General features: G+C 33.0%; 2 protein-coding genes across 3 annotated transcripts in view; both read left to right on the forward strand.

The window, feature by feature from the left end:
* The first annotated feature begins 8,117 nt into the window (after positions 1 to 8,117).
* Positions 8,118 to 16,872, forward strand: LOC110112365 (aluminum-activated malate transporter 4). Of its 2 annotated transcripts, none has more exons than XM_028695269.1 (6): positions 8,118 to 8,523; positions 9,250 to 9,402; positions 9,513 to 9,782; positions 9,947 to 10,083; positions 10,168 to 10,314; positions 15,991 to 16,872. In XM_028695269.1, the coding sequence occupies exons 1-6, from the start codon at positions 8,145 to 8,147 to the stop codon at positions 16,744 to 16,746; spliced, it is 1,842 nt and encodes a 613-aa protein (XP_028551102.1). In that variant the 5' UTR covers positions 8,118 to 8,144; the 3' UTR covers positions 16,747 to 16,872. The 2 variants fall into 2 exon arrangements, with proteins under 2 accessions (XP_028551102.1, XP_020700219.1); XM_020844560.2 differs by having other exon boundaries at positions 9,265 to 9,402.
* Positions 16,873 to 17,558: 686 nt separating this feature from the next.
* The window catches only part of LOC110112368 (dihydrolipoyllysine-residue acetyltransferase component 4 of pyruvate dehydrogenase complex, chloroplastic), a 14,499-nt gene continuing 7,891 nt past the window's right edge, over positions 17,559 to 24,166 (forward strand). The window contains exons 1-5 of the mRNA XM_020844565.2: positions 17,559 to 18,549; positions 20,054 to 20,245; positions 20,325 to 20,412; positions 20,496 to 20,566; positions 20,642 to 20,725. Of these exons, the coding sequence (XP_020700224.1) occupies positions 17,641 to 18,549; positions 20,054 to 20,245; positions 20,325 to 20,412; positions 20,496 to 20,566; positions 20,642 to 20,725 (1,344 nt within the window). The 5' untranslated portion in view covers positions 17,559 to 17,640. The remainder of the gene's footprint in view (positions 18,550 to 20,053; positions 20,246 to 20,324; positions 20,413 to 20,495; positions 20,567 to 20,641; positions 20,726 to 24,166) is intronic.

The following is a 24,166-nucleotide window of genomic DNA, read 5'->3' on the forward strand; positions in this document are numbered from 1 at the left end:
AAAGGTTATAGAATGCAAAAAAAATTTTATATGTAAAACCCAAAAAGAGAAAAAAAAAACTACAAAATCCGTCACAATTGGATAGTCCATTATATATCACAAATTATAAGGATCCTCCCCTCATTTGAGGATGGGATTATTTGAGGGAAAATATTTGATTTCCATTCTAGAGACTATAGAATTGGGTGTTTAAATGGATAATTAAAACCCAACAACATGGTTAAATTTTAGAAGTCTGCTGATGGTGGTGGCAGTTGCTTGTGGTAGTTGTCAATGTTGATAACTGAAAAAATGCAAGAAAGCTCTATAGTATTCTTAGCTCTTTAAAATACCTCCCACTTTGTAGAAAATATAGCCTTATTTAGGGCAAATTATTGTGTCCGGTGTCCGGACGAATCAGGACACCAATAAAAGCATGCCACGTCACTCAAAAATACCGGGGCCCAGTGCATCCGGGTGAGGTGGCGTCTCTGGATTGGCTGTCTGCATGTCAGTTGACCAGACGCAATACTTTGTCCTTATTTAGAAGCTTTTTTAGATGGACATTTTGGTACCATGATGTAAAAACTTCATCGTACTTTTTATATCAATCTCCTTGATTGTAAGATTTTATCAAATATTTGAATACCTTAATGATATCAAAATCAAGTAATATTGTGCTCGTTAAATTAGTCTCATTGAGTTGCTCGATTTAATTATAAGTATAATATAATGGGAAGTCAAAAGGTCCATTAATTTATGTTAAAAATTTTCAAATATAATTCAAGTGCTTGATTTGAACTCATTTGGAGTCTGATCAGATCACTTGTAGCGTTGATAAGTTAGTCTCATCGAGACATTCAATTTGACTATTAATTTACTAAAATTGGAGTTCCATGATCTTGAAATTAATTTTTGAAAATTTTAATTTAAGTATTATCTCAAGATTCATATCAATCATATGAATTTTTTGAAATTTTGTCATAGGTCAGGCAACACTTTGCCTAAATAAGTATTATCAAGATTCATATTATTTCATATCTTGTCTCTAAGAGTAAAGCCATTCATCCACCTGAACATCCTCATCTCTGCGGCACTTAACTTAATATCATGCATTGAGCATATAATTATTATCATATTACTTGTAATGATAAATTTATTTATTTGATATATTTATAACAAATTTTGAATTGACTAAATAATATTTAAAATTTATAATATTATTCAAAATTTAAATTTTATTAACGTGCATTTAATGCACGTGCAATTATACTAGTTTACAAAAATATCAAATCAAAATAATAAGAACTAAAAAAATGAAATGGGTCTGCCACTTTATTTTTAAATTATAATAATAATTATTATTTTTTATCATATGTACATGTTGAACTAAGTCTTAATGAATCTGTTCAGAATTGAGATCAGAATCAACTCTATTAATTTCTACATTTTTTTTATGAATGAAAACAATATGAATTAATTAAGAATTGAACATTAATGAAATCTTTTATTATTATTATTATTATTATTCATCCTAATTGTGTTCCAATATTCAATATTTGAGAATTAAGCCTTATTTAAAGCACATTTTTAATGTGTTTATCATAGGGAGATTAACTTTTTTATCTATTTAATTATATATGATATTAAGATTTATTTTTTTTTTTTAACTTGAAAAAATACTAAACCAAATCAAACATAAGAAAAAATACAAAATATGTCAAAAATTTTAATAAAAGAAAAAATATATAAATCATAGCATGGGGGTATTTTTATTCACTTTATTTTATATTATTGTAATTGAGCAATCCTACACTTAAAATGATTTTATAGAATTTTGATCGAATTAATAATTTAATTATTTTGCTCTTATCAACAAATAATCCTTTGGAAGATTTATTATCAGAAATTGGTCAAATAATTTGTTATTGCTATTTTTTTTTTGTTTTAAATCAATTTTTTAAATAAAAAACATTCTTCATAATCTGATTATATTTTAACCTAATTCAACGGTCATATTCCCTCAAAATTTCCATTGCTGCTCCTTCCACTCGTAGGTGATAAGATCCCCGTATAGACAAATGTGCTCAAGCTGCTAACCTAAGCGAGCCACAAAGAGTTAACATATTCCCATTTATTTTATTTACTTATTATTTTAAAACTTTAGCGGGTCTACACATTAATGAGTTTAGCATGTCATATGAAATGACATATTCCCGTTAATTATCACAAAGTGGAGTTTTTTCTCATCCATCAGATGCTAATGCGTGAAAATATTTTGATCGGACACATGCTTCATTTGCTGCTGTGCCATATAATATAAGATTAGGATTATGGGTTGATGATTTTACTCTATACATTCAGGAAGCTTCATCATATTCTTATAGGTCTGTTATACTAACGCCATATAACCTTCCACTAAAATGTGTATGACTATCTCGTACATATTCTTAACACTTATAATACTTGGACCACATAATCTAAAAGCAAAAAAGTGATATTTTTTTGCAACCATTAATTAATGATTTCAATTTCTTATGGGAAGGTGTCCTCATATATGACATTTCAATCAAACAAAAGTTTCTCCTTAGAGTTGCATTGCTTTGGATCATTGACGATTTTTAGCTTATGAAATGTTATCGGGTTGGAGCGCAACAGAAAAATTAGCTTCCTCTTATTGTATGAAGTATACTAAATCTTTGACACTAAAACATGGAGGAAAAAATACTTGATTTGATTTTTATCGTATGTTTCTACTTTTTGATCTTCCATTTAAGAGAAATAAGGATACATTCATCATAAGAAGAGTTGAGAGGTCACTTCCTTCACCTAGATTAAGTTATTATATATATTACAGAGACTTTCTGATATTTCATCAATTATTGATTTCTCAACATTATCAAAGTGTAAATTTTCGGGATACAGTGTTCAACATAATTGGATTAAAAAAATTATTTTCTTGATATTATCATATTGGAGTATAAATTTGATAAAACATAATATGGATATTATGCTCATTGATATCGAAGTTTATGCTACAAATAATATTTATTCTTGTTCTTCTCATTGTGCATAACATTCAAATTATATCTTATTAAATTTGTACTACAAGATGAGACATTAAATGAGAACAAAATGTAAAATTATTTGTATATTTGATTTTATAATTATGGGACAAAAGCAAAAAAGAAATTGTATAATAAATTAATTAGAATTAAAATTATTCAAATAAGATTTTAATTATAATAAACATAGGGTGTAATGCCCTCAATCGAACATAATTTTTGCTTAATTGATCTATGCTGATCTAATTTGTATTAAGCCGGAACTCGACTCAAGCTATTTGAAGAACTCGAGCTCGAGCTCGATGCTCAAGCTCAACTCGTATGCTCGAGCTCGATAAGAAAGCTCAAAATTGACTCATTTTGAATATCATTTTATTTATTTTTTAATTTGGATAGAAAATCATTAATTAGACTAATATAAATATCGATGCATTAGTTAATATTAATCAAACCAATTTGACAGCAAACGAACCAAGCTGGACTATACTCGGGCTCTTGCTCGTATAATATATGAGATCGGATTTAAACTCGTAGCTTCATAAGCTCGACTCATCAGCTCGTTAGTAAGCCGTGTTCGAGTTAGTTAATGAAACTAACTTATCTCGCACCTCTAACGATAAATTATAAATTTATTACTTTTATTTTAAAATAAATATAATGTAAAATTTGTTAATCAATTAAGTATTATTTTAATTTTAAAATAAATTTAATATATATAAATTTTATTCCATTCAAAAATTAAATAATATGATATCAGCTCAATGCTGCATGTGACAGAAATTGATACAATTTACGGCAATGCCACTGAATCCTTAATCTAAATCCAAAATTGAGCGAGACATTGGGTCTCATCACTCCTGTGGTACCTAACAGTATTTTTGTCCCCTGGATCTGCAAATCAGAACCGTCAAAAGCTTTCCATGCCATTAACTTGACGGTTCAGATCTCTCCTTGTACATAGACCGAGTCTTGGATAAAAAAAGATAGGATTGGTCCATTTGAAGTTCCAATCAATCACTATTTACCAACTATTTGATGATTAGGGGACAAGGAACCAAAAGGATATAGATAATAAAAATCAATTTTAATTTTTTTTTTTAAATTGCTTTAAGAAATATGAATTTAGGAAGAATAATTTTTTTTAATTGAGCTTTCGTGCATGTTTTTTCAAGTAAATAAACACTGAATATATTTCTCCAATAATATATACTATCAGGCACATAAAGTCAAAACTCACTATCTATAATTAAATATTTAATATACTTTCTTAATTTTTTTTTCTTAATTTTATGTATATATGCTTTTTATTAACACTACTGTTGTCATGTCTCAAGTCCTGGATGAGAAAAGTGGAGGGTTACGTTAGGTAGTTGACAACCAGCGTAAATCTTGTCGAATAATAATAACATGAATCCTTTAAGAAATTGTGTTAATGCTAGGGCGTCTCGTGGAAGTGATGCGCTGTATAGCCTGAATACAATGACAAGTGTACAAGGGTTGCTGCACCGGCGCCCGAGTGCAGTGTTAAATAGGCAAGGGTTCCCACATTAAGGACGGATGTGGGCAAAGAAGCTAGTCCATGAAACGAAAATTAGGATAGGAACTTGGAATATATAAGTTCCCTTACAGGAAAATTAATAGAATTAATATATATTATGATTCATAGGAAAACAAATATTTTGTGCATTCAATAAACTAAATGGATTGAAGAGAATGCTAAGGAAATTGATAGTTATGATTTAAACTTTGGTATTCGGGTAGAAGTCGTACTAAAAATGGTGTCTGTGTTATTATAGATAAGAGTTTGAAGGATAATGTTATAAAAATTAATAAGATTAGAGATAAAATTACAGCTTTAAAGATTATTGTTGATGATAAGATTGTTAATATTATAAGTGCTTATGCTTCTCAAGTAGATTTGGATATGAGTTCTAAATTAAATTTTTGGAATGACTTAGAAGAATTATTACAAAGGATACCTCTAGAAGAAAGAGTTTTTATTGGAGGAGATTTAAATGGACATGTTGGTAGAGAGATAGATGATTTTAAAAACATTCATGGTGGCTATGATTTTGGAACAACAAATGAAGGTGGCAAGATCATATTAGATTTTTATTTAGCTTATGATTTTTCAATTGCTAATACCTTATTTAAGAAAATGAATGAGCATCTAAAAATGGATATAGTACAACCCAGATTGACTATTTTCTTATAATAAAATTAGATCGTTTAGATTGCAAAGATTGTAAAGTTATTCCGAGTAAAAATTTATGTACCCAACATCGATTATTAGTTTTGGACTTTAAGATAAATGGGTAGATAATAAAAAATAAAGTAAAACAATATTCTAGGATTAGATGGGGGTATTTGAAGAATATTAACAAAAATATTTTTGAGAGTAAGATTTTATCTGTGCATGAAGATGCTAATATTATGTAAAAAAAAGTGGCTAGTGATATTAAGAATATTGCAAGAGATGTGCTTGGAGTATCAAAGGGAAAATCTCCTAATAGTAAAAATATTTGGTGGTGAAATCCAAATGTGCAAGAAAAGATTAAGAATAAAAAATTTGTTAAAGCGAAGAGTTGAGGATATTATCAGCAGAATTCAAGTTAGATGGTTGAAGTGGAGGAATGCATCGGGCTTGTTGTGTGATAGAAAAGTACACCTCAAACTTAAGGAAAAATTCTATAAGATAGTAGTGAGGCCTGCAATGCTTTATGGTGCTGAATGTTGGCCATTAAAAGAGAAGCATAATACTAAGTTAAGCGTGGCAGAGATGAGGATGCTCAGGTGGATAAGTGGATTTACCCTTAGAGATAGGATAAGAAATGAGCATATATGTGAAAATGTTGGAGTAGCTCCAGTAGAAGATAAGATTAGAGAGAGTCGCCTTAGATGGTTTGGTCACATAAAACGGCAGCCTTCCGATGACCCGGTTAGGAGAGTAGAGGTATTAGATTTGACTTATGTTAAGAAAGGTAGGGGTAGTCCTAAAAAGACATTGTTAGAATATATTAGGAATGACCTTTCTTTATTAGATTTAAACAAGAATTTGACCTTTAATAGGACATAATGGAAAAAAAAGGATTCATATAGCCGACCCCATGTAGTGGGATAAAGGCTTGATGTTGTTGTTGTTGTATATATGCTTTTTATCTCTATCATCGAATACAAGATCTCTTGATGGGGATAAAACTATGACTTGAAATTTAATTTAATGCGTCCTAAAAAATATAAGCCTCTTGATTACTTTTGTCCATCCTAACAAAAATATTAATATACATATTTTTTTCTTAAATGTTTAGTGACTGAGCATGATTGCTCGCAATTACATACCCTCTTCTTATTTGAACCCCTGATCTTTTAGATGTAGGCCTAAGCACCAACCACCAAGTCATGACACAAAGGACATATTCAAGCTTTCATGATCACCAATCAATCCCTCTGATCCCTACACCTTCATTTTACATTAAATTTTGTGACTATGTGCCAATTAAATTCATAGAATCATATATAGATCTTAAAAGGCATGAACATAGGTTTAATAGTTTCTTTAAGATTTCTATATAAATTAGTTTTACATCCAAAAGCCTCAATTAGTCTTGTTAGTTATACTTATTGGTATGATGTTTTGATGTGAATCTTAGGACCGATGGCCCATGGTTTTCCCTTGTATGATGGTTCGAAGGACCAAAATGTCCACAATCAAAAGGGTAAGAAGTTTTCATTATCCACTATATACATCATCCGGTTATAAAAATACTCTTCCTCCTCACTAGTGGAGTTAATTTGTGTTAGTAGGTTGTGTTTGGATCAGACATGAAATTAACCTGATTACAATATGCTTGAAAAGAACCCAACCTCTTTATTATAGAGTCAAAATACTTGACCCAAATACGACTCATTTGATTTATTTAGATATCATAATTCTTTTGATCAACATGACGCATTGAATTGGAAAATGACCAATTTAATCTGAACTAGTTTTGTTTGACTAAAACTCGAAAGATAATGAAGTCAATTTTGAGTCAATTTTTGGATATTTGGGCAAACTCTAACTCAACTTGAAAATTTACTCAGATCTAAATTTTAGGCTCGAATCTGACTTGAAAATAGTTAGGTAAACTTAAAACTGGATTTTTGGAGTCAAGCACATGTTAGATTGTCATATGAAATCATTTATTGGAACTCGTCCTCACAATATGAGTTCCTGTAAGGGATCTTGGTGAGATGTGGTGCATTTCTTCTCGTTTGCTATTTTCTTTTAAGGGGTCTTTTGAATAATTTTGTAATATTTTTCTATTCATTGGTGAATCTAAAGTATCATAGTGCATAAGAGTATAATTTCTTAGATAATATTTTTACGCAGCTCATTCTGATCTGTTAGTTAGAAGTTTTGACTTTCAACCAAGATATATTCAGTTGGAAGCTTACCTATGTGAGTGTGAGTGTGAGTTTCCTTTAATTGGCTAAAAAAAGATAATTTTTTTTAAAGAAACTCAGAAGTAAGATTGACTCAATCATTTTTGGCTTGCATTAATCTTCAAAAATAAAATAATTCTTTACAAAGAAATATTTATTATTGATGATGTGTTGTTCCAAAGTTCTAATAAAATTACATATTATCCTAATTTTTATATAAAAAAATCTCAAATTTTTTACATGTAAAATTTCTCTCATAAATTATTCTTTATAAATAAGATTCTAATTCAAATTGAGAAATATATATAATTAATATTAACCATAAATTTATGACAATTCATTAAGAATTACCTAGAAATTTATTTTACTATACTTTTTGCAATTTTCTTAAAATACAAAGCTATAGATATTGTTTTTGCTTTTGACTATTAAAAATTAATTTATAATTAAATTTAAAATTTTATATATAATTTCATAATTTCTGTAAGCATTCCAAAAAAAAAGTATGGGGCCCACTAACCATTAGGCCGATATTCTTATTACCGGCGAATAATCGAAACGTACCGGTGGCCGGTGAAGTGGTCCGACCGAACAAGAAATATAAATCCAATCTCTGCAAATTGTTCTATCTGCGATCGCGGTCAAGCGAAGAACGCCGAGAGAGAAGAGAAGAAGATGGTGGCGCCGCCACCGAGACTAGGATCTTTCCGTTATCACTTCGAGCAAAAGAGCAAGGAACGCTTGCCGCTGCTGTCCAATCTGAAGGGCGTGGACTGGGATGATCTCGACGTAGATGACGACGGAAAAAGCCGTGGATGTCTACACGGATTGTGGCACGGGATCGGTTGGTTCTGGGCCCAGGTGCGTATGGCGGTGGCGGTTGGCTTGGAGTTCGCGCGATCGGACTTTCGGAAGGTGGTCTTCGCCGCGAAGATGGGGCTTGCGCTTGCTCTCATCTCTCTTCTTATCTTTCTGAAGGAGCCTTTTCAAGATCTCTCCAGTCACTGTGTTTGGGCTATCCTTACTGTTGTTGTTGTTTTCGAGTTCAGCATCGGTAAATCTTCTTCCTCTTCTTTTGTTTGTTCAACGTGCAATTTGATGTGTCCGTGATATCAGATGAGACAAAATTGAAGTAGGAAAACAAAGTTGAACGGAACAAACGATTAAGGGGCTTTTTGGCTGCAAGAAAGATTTAGTTAATATTGTAGATCCAGATTTAGCAAATGTTTGAGCCGTTTAATTGCTGAAAATTGTTTGGTAGTTAAATCCTTCTAAATTTTCTGGAAAATATTCTTTTAAAATGTTGGATATAAATGAAGGAGAAGCAGATAAATGGTGATGAGAAGTAGTATAAGTTTCTTAAATCCCTTTTTTTTTCCAGGATTTAAACTAACATGGTAGGAAATGGAATTTTAGGTAGTAGGATTTGTGTGGCTAAAAAATTATTTGGAAAGATTTTGCTTAATTCCTTATTAAATTTTGGTCAACTTTTGCAACTAAACAGACCCGTAAAGTTTACAGTTTTTTTTTTTTTTTTTGGGATTTTCTTTTGCTTTCCAAGCCAGTGCTTGTGTAGTTGAGACAAGGCTTGATGAATGTAATGGGTGAATCTCTTTTTAGATAATCTGATGCTTGGTGATGTTTATGTGCCCGATGGTTTTGTTCTGTTTCTGGGTGATGGTTACAAATATGTACTTGATCTGATATTTGGATCAGAAGAAACCGACCCTTTTTCTTTTAAATTTTAGGCTGAAATTTTAAAATTGCTTTGATATTTTAGTGGTTATTTGTGCAGGTTCGACACTGAGCAAAGGATTAAATCGGGGTTTAGGAACATTATCTGCTGGAGGGCTGGCTTTAGGTGTAGCAGAACTGTCCACTATGGCGGGAAAGTGGGAGGAAGTAGTGATTATTGTCAGCATTTTTATCATAGGTGCGACATATTCTAAATAACATGATCTCTTTCGTCTTGTACTTTGATTTCATGAAGCCTGATAGTTTGCTGATATGACATGTTTTCTTGGTATTGTTTTTCAATGCTAGGTTTTTGGGCAACTTTTGCAAAGCTCTATCCTACTATGAAGCCCTATGAATATGGGTTCCGTGTATTCTTGCTCACATTTTGTTTCATTCTGGTTTCTGGACTAAGAACAAGGGAATTTGTTCATACAGCTGTGAGCCGATTTCTGCTAATAGCACTTGGTGCTGCTGTTGGTTTGGGCGTGAATATCTGTATATTTCCGATTTGGGCAGGAGAGGATCTCCACAACTTAGTGGTGAAGAATTTCATGGGCGTAGCAAAGTCCTTAGAAGGTTTTTGTTTGTTGTCTTACTGTTATTTCATTCTGATTGTTTCCATTAATGCTATTTTTTATGTAATTAACCTGAGCATGTTTTTCTTTCAATCCTATCAAATCAGTTATAGCTAGAAGACCACTTAATTATACTAAAAGTTGTGAGGGTTTTATATATTTTAGGCTGCGTTAATGGATATCTTAATTGTGTTGAATATGAGAGAGTCCCCTCAAAGATTCTTACATATCAAGCTTCTGATGACCCTTTGTATAACGGCTACAGAACAGCAGTTGAGGCAACAGCTCAGGAGGATTCTCTTGTAAGTTTTGCTGAAATTTAATCAACATCTACAGGTCTTTCAGATCTGTATATTTTTGTTTGATCCCTGCTTTGTTATCATCAGTTAGGTTTTGCAATATGGGAACCACCCCATGGTCCTTACAAGATGTTCAGATATCCTTGGAGAAGCTATGTTAAAGTTAGCGGAGCATTAAGGCATTGTGCCTTTATGGTTATGGCACTGCATGGTTGTGTATTATCAGAGATTCAAGTAAAATACCATTCTACTACTTTTTGTCATATAAACTTTAACATTTAATTTGTGAATTCATTTTCAAAGAATTAAGGGGTATGTTTCGTGCTTACATTTTATGTTCTCTGGATAAGATATTATATTTGGATCTTTGAATGTATGTTCTTTTACAGACAAATTAATGGAACTAAAAGATATTATGATTCATAGGAAGATAAATATTTTATGCATTCAGGAAACTAAATGATTTGGAGAGAAGGTTAAGGATATTGATAATTTAGGATTTGAACTTTGGTATTCTAGAAAAAATCGTACTAGAAATGTTGTAGGTATAATTATAGATAAGAGTTTGAAGGATAATATTATAAAAATTGATAGAATTGGAGACATAATTATTGGTTTGAAGATTATTGTTGATGCTAAAATTTTTAATATTATAAGTGCTTATGATTCTCAAGTAGGTTTGTATATGTGCTTAAAATTAAAATTTTTGAATGACTTAGAAAAATTAATTTAAAAGATTCCTCTTGAAAAAAGAGTTTTTATTGGAAGAGATTTAAATGGACATGTTGATAGAGTGGTAGAGAATTTTAAAAGTATTCATGGTGGTTATGAGTTTAGAGTGACTAATGAAAGTGGTAAGATTATATTAGATTTTGCTCTAGCTTATGATTTTGTAATTGCTAATACTTTATTTAAGAAAAGAGATGAATATCTATTCACTTATAAGAATGTATATAGTGAAACTCAGATTGATTATTTTCTTATAAGAAAAATAGATCTTTTAAATTACAAAGATTATAAAATTATTCCGAGTGAAAGTTTATATACCCAACACAGTTTATTAGTTTTGGATTTTAAGATGAAGGGGTAGAATATAAAAAAATTAATGAAATATTGTCTAAGATTAAATAGGGACTTTTAAAAAACGTTATCAAAAATATTTTTGAGAGTAAGATTTTAGATTTTAAGATTTTGTCTGTGCATGAGGAAGTGAATATTATGTGGGATAAAGTAGCTAGTAATATTAAGAATGTTGTAAACGATCTGCTTGGAGTTTCAAATAGAAAAACTCTTAATAATAAAAATAGTTTGTGGTGGAATCAAAATGTGGAAGAAAAGATAAAAAATAAGAAGCTTTTTTATAACAATTGGTTTAGATGTAAAAACTCATAAAATTGAGAAAGATATAAAGAGTCTCGTAAGGTGTCTAAGAAAGCAATCTGCGATGCAAAGGTTTTTGCTTTTAATGAATTATATAATAGATTAGATTCTAAAGAGGGAGAAATATATATGTATAAGTTAGCCAAACAAAGAGATATTAGTAGTAAAGATTTAGTTCAAGTGAAATACATTAAAAATTTAAATAAAAAAAGATAAAAAAAGAAGATATTCAACAAAAGTGGATGAGATATTTTGCTAAGCTTTTCAATGAAGATTGTGAGAATATGATTGACCTTTTAGTGACTTTAGCACTTTAAATGAAAATAAAGATTTTTATTTTTATTGGCATATCAATAAAACTAAAGTTTGAGAGGATTTAAAGAAAATGAAGTGTGAAAAAACTAGTGGACTTGTTGATATTTTGATATAGGTGTGGAAATGCTTAGGATATGAAGGAATTTCCTAGCTTACTAAACTTTTTAATATTATTTTGAAGACTAAAAAGATGTCAGATAAGTGGAGAATAAGTGTATTAATTCCCATTTTTAAAATAAAGGTATGCACAAGATTATGCAAATTATAGAGGAATTAAGTTGATGTGTCATACTTTAAAATTTTGAGATAGAGTTATGGAGCATAGGTTACGACGTGATACTAATATTTCTCAAAATCAATTTGGATTCATGTCAGGTAGGTCGTCTACTATGGAAGCTATTCGTTTATTGAGAGGGTTGATGGAGAAGTTTAAAGAGACTAAGGAGGATCTACATATGATGTTTATTGATTTAGAAAAAGCATATGATAAAGTTTCAAGAGAAATGCTATGTAGAGTTCTAGAAAAGAAAAGGGTTAATAATGCTTATATTCAAATCATTAGGAATATGCATGCAACTCTTACTTGTATTCAAACACAAGGTGGTTTGACCAAGTATTTTCCTATTTCAGTTTGATTACATCAAGGATCGGCCTTAAGCCCTTATCTCTTTGCTTTGGATGTTCTCACTAGACATTTGCAAGAGGATGTACCTTGGTATATGTTTTTTGCTGATGATATTCTTCTTGTTGATAAGATTAGGGAGGGAGTTGAAGGTAAACTCGAATTATGGAGGTCAACCTTAATGTCTAAAGGTTTTAGTTTGAGTAGATCTAAAACTGAATACACGGAGTGTAATTTTAGTAGTAATAGATCTAGTTGGGGGTTTGTGACTTTTAGTGATCAAGTCATTAATAAGTGTACTCGTTTTATATATCTTTGATCTATTGTTCAGAGTGATGGTGAAATAGATGAGGATATTATTAGTGAAATTCAAGTTGGTTGGTTGAAGTGGAGGAATGCTTCAGGTTTGATTTGTGATAGAAAAACTCAATCTTAAGGGAAAATTTTATAAAATGGCGGTGAGACCTGTAATGCTTATGGTGCAGAATGTTGACCATTAAAATAGAAGCATAATATTAAGTGTTGCTGAGATGAGGATGCTTAGGTGGATGAGTGGACTTACTCTTAGAGACAGGATATGAAACGAGCATATTTGGGAAAAGGTTGGAGTAGTTCCAGTGACAAATAAGATTAGAGAGAGTCGTCTTGGATGGTTTGGTTATATAAATCATCGGCCTCCTGATGACCCTGTTAGGAGAGTAGATGTATTAGATTTGGCCTATATTAAGAAAGGTAGGGGTAGACCTAAAAACACTTGGTTAGAAAATATTAGAAATGATTTTTTTTATTAGATTTAAATGAGAATTTGACTCTTAACAGGACACAATAGAGAAAAAGGATTCATGTAGCCAACCCTACATAGTGTGATAAAGGTTTGATATTGTTGTTGTTGTATTACTTGTTTTTAGAGTGAAGATTTTGACTATTGGATTATACTACCTAGCAGAGCACTGCAAGAAACATGCTGATTTGATGCAGCGAGAAGAGAGGAGGCATTACAGCTGCAGCAGTAAAGGCAAAATGTTGCAAATTTGTGCAAATAGTGTCATCATTTTTGCACGGGATTATGAGATGTTTGAAGCTGGGTTCTGGAATAACATTGTTATCTTTGTGATGGTTAGGATTGGTAAAGCAAGTATACTGTTGTTTCAGAGTCGTTGCAGTTGTTTCAGTAGGCACATATTTGCAGTTGTGTGAAGTTGGATTTGGTGTTGGACTGGTAGGTTGTTGATTGCAGTGTGGAGGCTTTAAGGTTGTATTGGATGGTTTACAGCAGTCAAATTATGAGAGGAAATCCGAATTACTTCTTTGACATAATACTGAAATTTGCAGTGTAGATTTTCATATTTATAAGTAAAGTCTATTGCTGTTGGCCTTGTTGCAGGGATTGTGAAGGGAGTAGAGGAGGGGGGGAGGGTGGTGCTTATTGAGCGAAACCGATCTCTTAGTAGGGGTTAGGAGAGAAGCCAGCGATTCTTTCCAATAGCAGCTGAATTTCATTCAATAAGCATCCAATTAGAAATTCAATAAGCATCCAATTAAATCTATAAGTGAATCCTATGGATTCTTACATAGAAAGTGTCCTTAAACGGACAAACATAATGGTGTTGACAAATAGATAAATGTCTACTGAGTCTGACTAACATAAAGACTAAAGCATGATGATATACACCATTATGTATTTGTAAGCACAACAAAAGTTGTCTCATGTTGAAAAGCTCTCATCTAAGGACTAGATAACAAAAAAAAAGTCGCATTTGTGAGTTTGCATTATGCATGCCCTACATACATAGGCATCTTGACTTCAAAGCCAAACTAGAAGCCCTACTTCTTAAACGAAAATAGCCTTCTCACTCTACATTTGCATTAAAACCGGACGACATGATTTTAAAAGCGGTTAAGAGGGTCTAGCTGGTAGTCCTTTCCAGGCAGGACAATAAATTCAGAGGTCGGGCCGATTATGCCTTATGTGAGGTGTAATTTGTAAGCCCATTTGCATTTCGTTAGATTTAGGTTCGAGGCACTATCTATCGGTAGTCCTCATATTGGTTTTAAGGTTTGAGGCAATAGTTGATTTCAAATCACTATATAAGCCCTCATCTTCTGGGCAGTTCCTCCAATATGTATTGTTGGAATGTAAGCCCCAAACTTCTAATGAAAATGTCAACTTAAACAAAAATTAGATCTCTGAAATATTAAGCCCAACATAGGATAGTCCGAGCACTTCTGAAATTTCTCAGAATCAAGTGCTCTTACTTCACCTCCCTTGGCTCTCATTTCAAATCTAATTCTTAGTTGATGTTTTCACCTCCCTTGAAATTCCTAAAGGTCAAAACCTTTAAGCAAGACTTTCACGGATTCTAAAAAAAAAAAAAATCAAACTTTAGCCAATGTCTAAAACGACTTTCCAAAAAAAAAAGAAAGAAGAACACTAGTTTAATCAAAAGTTTTCTCAAGCATCAAATCTTGGGATGTAATTAAGCCCCTATGGGACGCCTGTATCCCAGGATAAATTAAACACCATTCGACTAAACATCGAATGGGGGAATCTCTGTTAAAATTGTAAATTTTATCATTGAGTCCATAAGAAAATAATATTTTTCTCCTTCGGGGTAATATATCATCATTCTTATGTCGTACTCAATCATAAAGTATGCAATCCGTTTGAGGATAACAAAAAATTTTCTAACATCTTTCACTTCTTTTTAGTATTCTAAAGATTCTCACAAGTTCCTACACTTTCATCCTGTTGTCTCGCACTTCAACAACTCTATAAAATTTATCATAATTCAGTCACTCACTTTTTCTCCACACTAACACCAAAACTTTCACACCACAATCCTTAATCACGAGTGATACTCAAACAAGGAGAGGGGGTAGAGGGGACAAGATGGTGGGAGGGCGAGTGCATAGGCTTTGACTAATTAATTAGCTAATAGGTTGACAAATTTATTGTCAAATATATTGATTAAATGATTGATCAATTAGCCTTCTAAAATTAGAATTTTAAGGATCTTGAATTGGCTTACTTTTCATCACTAGTGGATCTTCAAATAGGCATTAATTTGAACCATCAAGTTTGACAACAAATAGGCGGATCTACATACATACCACATAAATTTTTTATTTACATAGCTAACATCAAAATATTTATAGTTATGTATATAGAACTTAAAATTTTAAATCACATAAAAAACACAACCAATATTAAAATTTCTAAGATGACATACATAATTTCATGCATATATTTTGATGTGATGTGATTGAAACAATAAACATCTAATACAATTACATATAAAAATTTATATGTTAGATATATAAATACATAAAAAATATGTGATAACTATGTTAATCTCCCAAGCAAATATTACATATTCCGTTTATGTAATATTAACCTTTCTAACTTTAAAAAAACCAAATAAGCCCTGCCCTTCGTGGAATTTGGTGCAGGAACAGTAATCATATTCACATATTCAATCATCAATTTGTCTAAATAGCTTCTATTTTATCAAAAAAAGAGCATTCATCTCAACCATTCCAATCTGTTTTTTTTCTTAAAATCTTTGCGATCCCTAATGACACTTCACCCGCAGGCTCCTCCAGAAATGAGGCAAATTTTTCGCAACGAGCTTCAGAGAGTAGGCATGGAAGGCGCCAAAGTTCTGCGGGAGCTGGGAAACAAAGTTAAGTCAATGACAAAACTAAGCTCCACAGATATCCTTCTGAATCTCCATGAAGCAGCCGAGGAGTTACAGAAGAAGATAGATCGAAGATCTTACCTTCTTGTCAATGCAGAGCTATGGGAGATCGGAAAGCGACCCGAAGGATTGGAAGTCGATCTCGATGGCGTCGCCTTCACAGAAAGACTACACAAGCCTCTAGTCATCAAATCCCAAAGTGAAACAGTTCTTGATCTCAGATCACTCCATCTCTCCAAAAGCTGGGATGTTCATAACACAGGCTTTAATCCCTCTTCCCAAGTTCCAACTGGCTTCCCTGAAGTTAGGGGTGTCAATATTGGACCCGACCCGAAAATTTCGCTTAACAACGACGAGGTCGTCCATGAAAATTATGGCCTGCTCAAACAGCAAATATCATGGCCTGCTCGGTCCCTTAACATCGACGAGGCCGTCCATGAAGAAGAGTCGAGGACTTACGAGAGCGCGAGCGCATTGTCACTATCCACTTTCGCTTCACTTTTGATCGAATTCGTCGCAAGGCTTCAGAATGTGGTGAATGCTTTTGAGGAGTTGAGTGAAAAGGCTAAGTTCAAGGAGCCTATAAATGAACCAAATGCAGATTCTCCTTCAGGTTTATGGACCAGTATTAAAAGGCTTTTTGGTTGCTGAAGAATTTGTATATCTGAGACTGATAGTTCATTTGCAGAGTTTCAGGTTAGATAACTTCAACTGCTGTTGGGTGATTGATGTTTTTTTGTTTCTCCCTTCAGTTTATTCTAACTGACTATTATTCCATTTATATATATAGTACTGTCTTGAAAACTATCACAATTGTAACACACGAACATATATATATATATATATGATAAACAAAAATATTTTTTAATAATAATAATAATAATATAAAACTAAAATATCCCCTTAATAAACATATTTTATTAGATGTTTAATATGTTTAAATATTAAGAAGAAAAAAATTATATTAGAATATGCTAATAAAAACTTTCAAAAAAATTTTAAATTATTTTATGATACCTATACTACATAAATAATTAATACTAAACTTATTTTCAAAAATACATGTGAGAGTTTTGAGATTGATCATCATTTTGTTAGAATATTTTCTTGCAAAATTTTAAATTAAAGTAAAAATAATCCTAAATAAAATGTAATAATATTAATAATTAAAAAATTAAATAAAATATCAAGCTCATTTTAATTTATTAATTAGGAACTTAAACATTCAATCAAGAGGTTTTACAGGTTAAGATATTCTATATACTATATATAAAATTTCAATGATGGTCAAAATAAAAAAAATATATAAAATAAAATTTAATTTTTATATTATTTTTCAATAATGCTCACTTCTGTTTTTCTAACGCTCGTTCGGTCATTCCCTGAAGCCCAACTCCCATCAATCCAACTGCCCATCGCCTCCCTCGACATCTCCGCCCTCTCTCCCTCCCAAGCTCCAAAGTGCGATCTCTTCTCCTTTCTTCACCGTCTTCCATTCTCCTCCTCTTCATCATCCTCATTTCCCTTCCACTCGATCTTTCATCAATGGCGCTTCCCTTTGCCACATCCTCCTCCGCCACCGCTGCTCCCGGCAATCCCCTGCTTTCCTTCTCGTCTTCAATTTCACCCTCCATTCCCGCTCTTCCCAGCCGCTGCCTCCTCCCGCGCCGTTCCCACTCTCGGACCGCAACTGTGCGCGCCAAGATCCGCGAGATCTTTATGCCGGCGCTGAGCTCCACAATGACCGAAGGCAAGATCGTGTCCTGGATCAAGTCCGAGGGCGACCGCCTTTCCAAGGGCGAGAGCGTCGTAGTCGTCGAGTCGGACAAGGCCGATATGGACGTCGAGACCTTCTACGATGGCATCCTAGCCGCCATCGTCGTCCCTGAGGGCGAGGTCGCCCCCGTCGGCGCCCCGATCGGTCTCCTCGCCGAGACCGAGGACGAGGTTGCCCTAGCCAAAGCCAAGGCGCAGTCTCCAGCGCAATCACGGACGGCTGCTGTATCTGCTTCTCCGCCGTCTCCGGTCGCAGCAGCTCCCGTTGCTTCACCCTTGACCGTGCCAGCCGAGGGATCGAGGAAATTGGTGGCTACACCCTACGCTAAAAAACTCGCGAAGCAGCACAAGGTGGATATTGGCTCTGTGACAGGGACCGGGCCCTTTGGGAGAGTTACTCCTCAGGATGTGGAGCTAGCTGCTGGGATCCAACCTAAGAAACCTTCTCCGACTCCTGTCGCAGCTCCTCCTTCCGTATCGAAAGGTGCCGCTGTTACTCCCGTTGCAGAAAAAGCTGCTGCGCCTGCTGCATTACCTCCAATCCCGGGCTCTACAGTGGTGCCATTTACGACAATGCAGGCAGCAGTGTCGAAGAACATGTTGGAAAGTCTATCGGTGCCCACATTTCGGGTTGGGTATCCAGTGATCGCAAATGCTCTTGATGCACTGTATGAAAAGGTAGAATGTTTATTATACTTAGAAGTTAGCATGGGGGATCTAGGAAGAGTTCAGGGTCTGATTTTTTTTTTTTTTAATGCAATATATATTTTAACTTATTTGTCCCCTCAATATATATATTTGTCCAAAATTCTATCATTTTTTTTTGTTTCACTCCTAAGATTATGCATGCCTTAATCCTATGTTTTCCACCCTCAAAAAAGAGAGGTTTTTTTTGCTGCTGGTAGTTAAAAATGCTACTCTCCCGAAAAATTACACTTAAAGGTTGGGTGTGATATTTATATCACATTTACACACAAGAATTAAGATAATATCATTTGAATTGCTCATTTACTCACTTTTAATGCTATACACAGTTTTCTGAGAAATCATTACATAAGGATGAGCTATGTATTTAGAGCTACAGACAACCAATGAAGATAAAATACATAGTTGGAGTACAACTGTGCTAAATGTAGCTTAAGTTAGCTCAGGATACTTAGCTTAGGTTATCTTAGGATATGTACACCAATATATTATATATGCTTGGTTCAAATTAAGCTGGTCTGACTCACCCAAGGTTCAACTAGCTAGAACTTGCCATGCCACCAATTCGACTGGAGCATTGAGAACTTGCCAGAGCATACTCAGCTCCAAGGAATATAGGACTGCTCACCCAAAGTTCAGCTCCCTTGCATTAATCCATCTAATGAAAGAATTAGTAACCTACTTCATATCGGTTGACCACTTTAATCCAACCAAGACTTCAGCTAATAAATGTAACATAATAAGGCGCAATCCTCCCTAGGAAATAAAGGTATATTTTCTTGTAATATTAGTGACTCGCCCCCAATAATTAAATTTCAAAAAGTCATTTAGATTTTCTATATATTTTCTGTAATGCAAACATTAGGCATGGGCCTATAAAATAGGGGGCCTGAAGGGAGGGTAGGATCATTGATTTATTGGTACTGAAGTTCTATACCTATTAACAATCTAACAAGTATTCCCTCTCTTTCTCTATATTATCTATCAATCTTGTATGGTATTTTGAGAAAGATTCAAGAGTCACCTCCTGATCAATTTGGATTCAACGTAGTACAAGATATTTTTTCTTGTATTGCAAAACATTTTCATCTAATTGTAAGTCATTCTTCTCTTTTACACTAAAATTATAGAAATTTATTTTTATTAAAAAAATAATACTTTTTGTAAAATAGAAGAACTGTCTTATACTTCATGAATAAATGTCTTGTGCACGGTGCTAAATTTAATTAGGGATACCTCGAGTAAAATTTTCCCCATATATGGTTCTTGTGTATTCTAAGGCTAGAATTTCTGCAAGTTGCATTGAATGCGTTAAGTTTTCAGGTATCCTATCATAGAAAATCTGCTGCAGGGATTAACTGCGGTCTATAACATCTAGTTATTCATATTTACTTTTTTTAGTTGATTCCTGCCTCTTGAAATGGATGGAAAGTTATAGATTTTATTTGATGATTTCTTAAACTGGCTGAATTCTCAGGTCAAGTCAAAAGGTGTGACTATGACTGTCCTATTGGCAAAGGCTGCAGCAATGGCACTTGCACAGCATCCGGTTGTTAATGCTAGCTGCAAGGATGGGAAGAGCTTCAGTTATAATAGCAACATCAATATTGCAGTGGCTGTGGCAATTGATGGTGGGCTTATAACTCCTGTTCTCCAAGATGCTGATAAGGTGAGTTATGAACTATTTTTTGACATTTGACGGCATTTGCTTCAACTTTACTGACTGAAATGGCTGACGGATGTTGCAGCTGGATATCTATCTCCTTTCTCAAAAATGGAAGGAACTTGTGAGCAAAGCTCGATCTAAGCAGCTCCAGCCCAAAGAGTATAATTCAGGTTTATCTATGACTGAAAAATGTCACTTCTATTCCTTTGAAGTTCCTTGAGGTTACTTCATACTGACCTGTGATTTGAAATAGGAACATTTACCCTGTCTAACCTTGGCATGTTTGGAGTTGATAGATTTGATGCTATTCTTCCTCCGGGTCAGGTGAGGTTCTTGATACATTAGGCCCAGTTTGTTGTGATATACTTTTTGGCATCTAAATCGCCCTGTATTGTTCAGGGGGCAATTATGGCTGTGGGAGCATCCAAACCAACAGTTGTGGCTGGTGCTGATGGTTTCTTTACTGTAAAGAACAAAATGCTGGTAAGTAGCGCACTCCTTCCCTTTTTAAATTGAATGCGTAAGTGTTATATATATTACAGCATAATCTTATGTGCTTCTTCTTTGTTTCCAAAATAAGTAGTTGATAGATGGAATGAATATAAAATAATTTAAATGAATAGGATTAGTGATAGTCTTATTGTTCTTAGGTTTATTGGTGTGGATATTATATTTGGTTCTTATGCTTCTCATGCATTGTTTGCTCAACCCAAAGTACATTGTTTGAGATTTATTATGGGGCAGGTGAGGTTCAAACTCAAGTTTTTTTACGACTTTCAAGGCTTTAATCAGTTGGGCTAGCTAACACTCTCAACTAATGCTCCTCAATTGCATTAAAAGGAACATGAATCAGTTTTTGCACCAAAAAAAAGATGGAATATTACAATGTATTCCTGAGGAATAGAAATTGATAATTGTGATTTAAATAGAGATATTGCTCTAATTTGAATTACAAGAGGTTTTATGGTGGGTATGTATAAAATGAGTGATAGAAAGGAGATTGAAGAAGTTATATATTTTATATGTGTATATGATCTTATAATAATGATAACATACTTTAAATTCGTGAGTCAACTTGAGTTACTTTAATAAATGAAGCTATTAAATCACGATATACTTTTGTATTTTTTAGATAAGAAGAATCTTAACTATTAGGTGGTTCAAGAAGATAGCTTGAACACGTATGATAAAGTAGAAGATATGGAGAACTATAAGGAAAGAAAAAAGAATTATGATTATTGGTGGAACTTAAAAGCTAATTAGTAGTTAATCTCTCTCTCTCTCTCTCTCTCTCTCTCTCTCTCTCTCTCTCTATATATATATATATATATAAGAGGCCAATTATAACTTTAAAATTGAATCAAACTTGATATGCGAATTTCACGATTTTTTATATTAAGAAGATTGTTAAAGAAGTCCTAGAGATTTGGTGTAGTAAGGATATATAAGAAATTGTCAAAGAAAATAAATTTATTTTTAAAGAATGATAAAGCAATTACTATTGAGACATGCAATAGTTATAATGACGCCAAAAGATTTATGAAAATTGTAGCAAAAACAAAGCTCTTTCTCTTTGGGATTTTCCTAGTGGGCTAGGTATTAAGAAGGAAAAAAAAGAGATTTATAAGATAGCTGAGGCAAAAGGAAGGAGATATAGTGACTTTGATTAAGTTATTTGTATAAAGAGAAGGTTAAATTATCTTAATGTAAGATGTAGATATGAAGGAATAATGAAAAAATATATATAATTTAGAAATTATTATCCAAAATTTTAGGTAGAAGTTTATTTAGAGGAGCAAAATGAAAATTTTAGGAGTAAGTTATAAAAATCAATTGGCTTTGAATAAGATGCACTGAAATAGTGCTAATAAGATGCACTAAAATAGTGCTATTTGTTGAGATGATAGAATGATTGATATTTGGAGAGCTATAAAACAAATTTGAGTAGCTCATGTCTTTTATCATACCCCTAAGGTTAGTATAGGAAAAATGATGGGGAATGAATAATTTTCATTCAAGTATTTAGGAACAAAAAAGAGATTCAAGATGCTCGTGGTTATAGAAACATCAAATTTATGAGTTATATGTTGAAGTATGTTAGTCAAATTGACTTTGTGCTAAGAAGTTTTGGTTTTTGTGCTTAGGTAATTAATGTTAAAACATTTAAAATTAAGCACTTTTAAGCTCTTATTACTCTTGTAAGGTCATATGATTATCATAATAGAGAATATTTGGTGGGCATTATGCAATACTATGTATATTGGGGTAAGTAATCAGGTTAATGATAGAAATGGGTTGGGTCAGTTGTAGATAAAGAGTCAAAAGATAAATTGCTGAGGTTAATGGGGTCAGTAATAAGGCGGTTGCTATTAAGATAATCATCAACTAAGAAGTTATGAATGTGGTTAGTGTTTATACTGCTCAAGATAGATTACAAAATAGTTTGAAAAAAAAAAAATAAAGAAATAGATGAACTAACACAAGAAATATCTGTTGAAGAAATAATATTTATTGGAAGTGATTTAAATTGGTAAACAAGCTGTAGTAGATAATTCATGACGGTTATGAAATAAGAGAGAAATATAATGAGAAAAAGTTATACTTGATTTTAAAGTAGCTTATGATATATTAATGGACACATTTTAAATAATAGGGAGAACAATTGATCATTTACAAAAGTGGAGTTATCAAATCATAAATAAAATTTTCTTATTTAGATGGAAAGAAAAATATTCTTGTCAAATTGCAAGTTCATTCCAGGAGAAAACTTGTGATATGGTTGAGGTTTGTAAAAATTTGACAACAAATATTCATTGCTTGATTAAATGTTGTCCAGAAGGCCCAATAAACTATTTTATGATGAGTATTAGCAGGGGTGGAACCAGCCCTAATTTTCAGGTGGGGGGACTTATAAGGCATATCTGTCGGGGGTCCAAGGGGGCAGCGCCCCCTGGCGGGGTTCGACCTGCCCGGTCAAGTCGCGGGGTCAAGGGGAACAATTTTGGTTTGAAGGATATTTTTGGAATTCAATGATGAATTCTCTGACTATTTGTTGGGGGAAATTACCTAAAGACCATAGTATTTTAAAATTTTTAGGGGGGGGGGCAATTGCCTTGTAATAAAGACTTAAAAATGAACTAAGAGGGATATAAATTACCTTAAAAATCATATAAATAATTTTATTTTAAAATTTTTTTTTTTGGGTTGGGGGGGGGGGGTTTTTTTTTGGGGGGGGGGGGGGGGGGAGCAATTGCCCCCGCTGACCCCAATGGGGTTCCGCCCATGAGTATTAGTATTAGCTTTATATCGAGAACCACATGTAAGAGTAATTCAATCTGCTCCAGCATGGAACTTACTACTGCTAGCACTTTGTCCTTTGATATGCAACTGATCTACAATTCAAGAGGTACATCGGTTTTCTCAATCAACCTAGATGTCGCTAGGAAGCCCTCAAAGAAAAGAACTACAACAAACACTCACAAAACTCATCAATAACATGCTTCTAAAACCCTAGACAACTCCCCCTTAAATAGCCCTAGAACACAATAATACAATTAGAACATTCCTAATCAACATAAAGATAATTTAGAAAACTTTTCTAAATAAATAGAAATTTCCTAATCAACATAAATATAATTTAGGAAATCTTGCTAAATAATTAAACACGATTTAGGAAACATTCCTAAACAATTAAACATGATTTAGAAAACTTTCCTAAAGAATTAAATATATTTCAGAAAAACTTAATGAACAATTAAACACTTCTTAAATAGTATAAATATAATTAGGAAACTTTTCTAAACAACTCCCCCCTTGATTAGGAACATCCCTAAATAATTTCCCCTAATGAGGAACTTTCCTAAACAATTTTCTCTTGATTACGAACCTTCCTAAGCGGCTCCAACTTCCTGAATGCCCCCCCCC

Source organism: Dendrobium catenatum, unplaced genomic scaffold (genome assembly GCF_001605985.2).
Source record: "Dendrobium catenatum unplaced genomic scaffold, ASM160598v2 fragScaff_scaffold_621, whole genome shotgun sequence".
NCBI lineage: Eukaryota > Viridiplantae > Streptophyta > Magnoliopsida > Asparagales > Orchidaceae > Dendrobium > Dendrobium catenatum.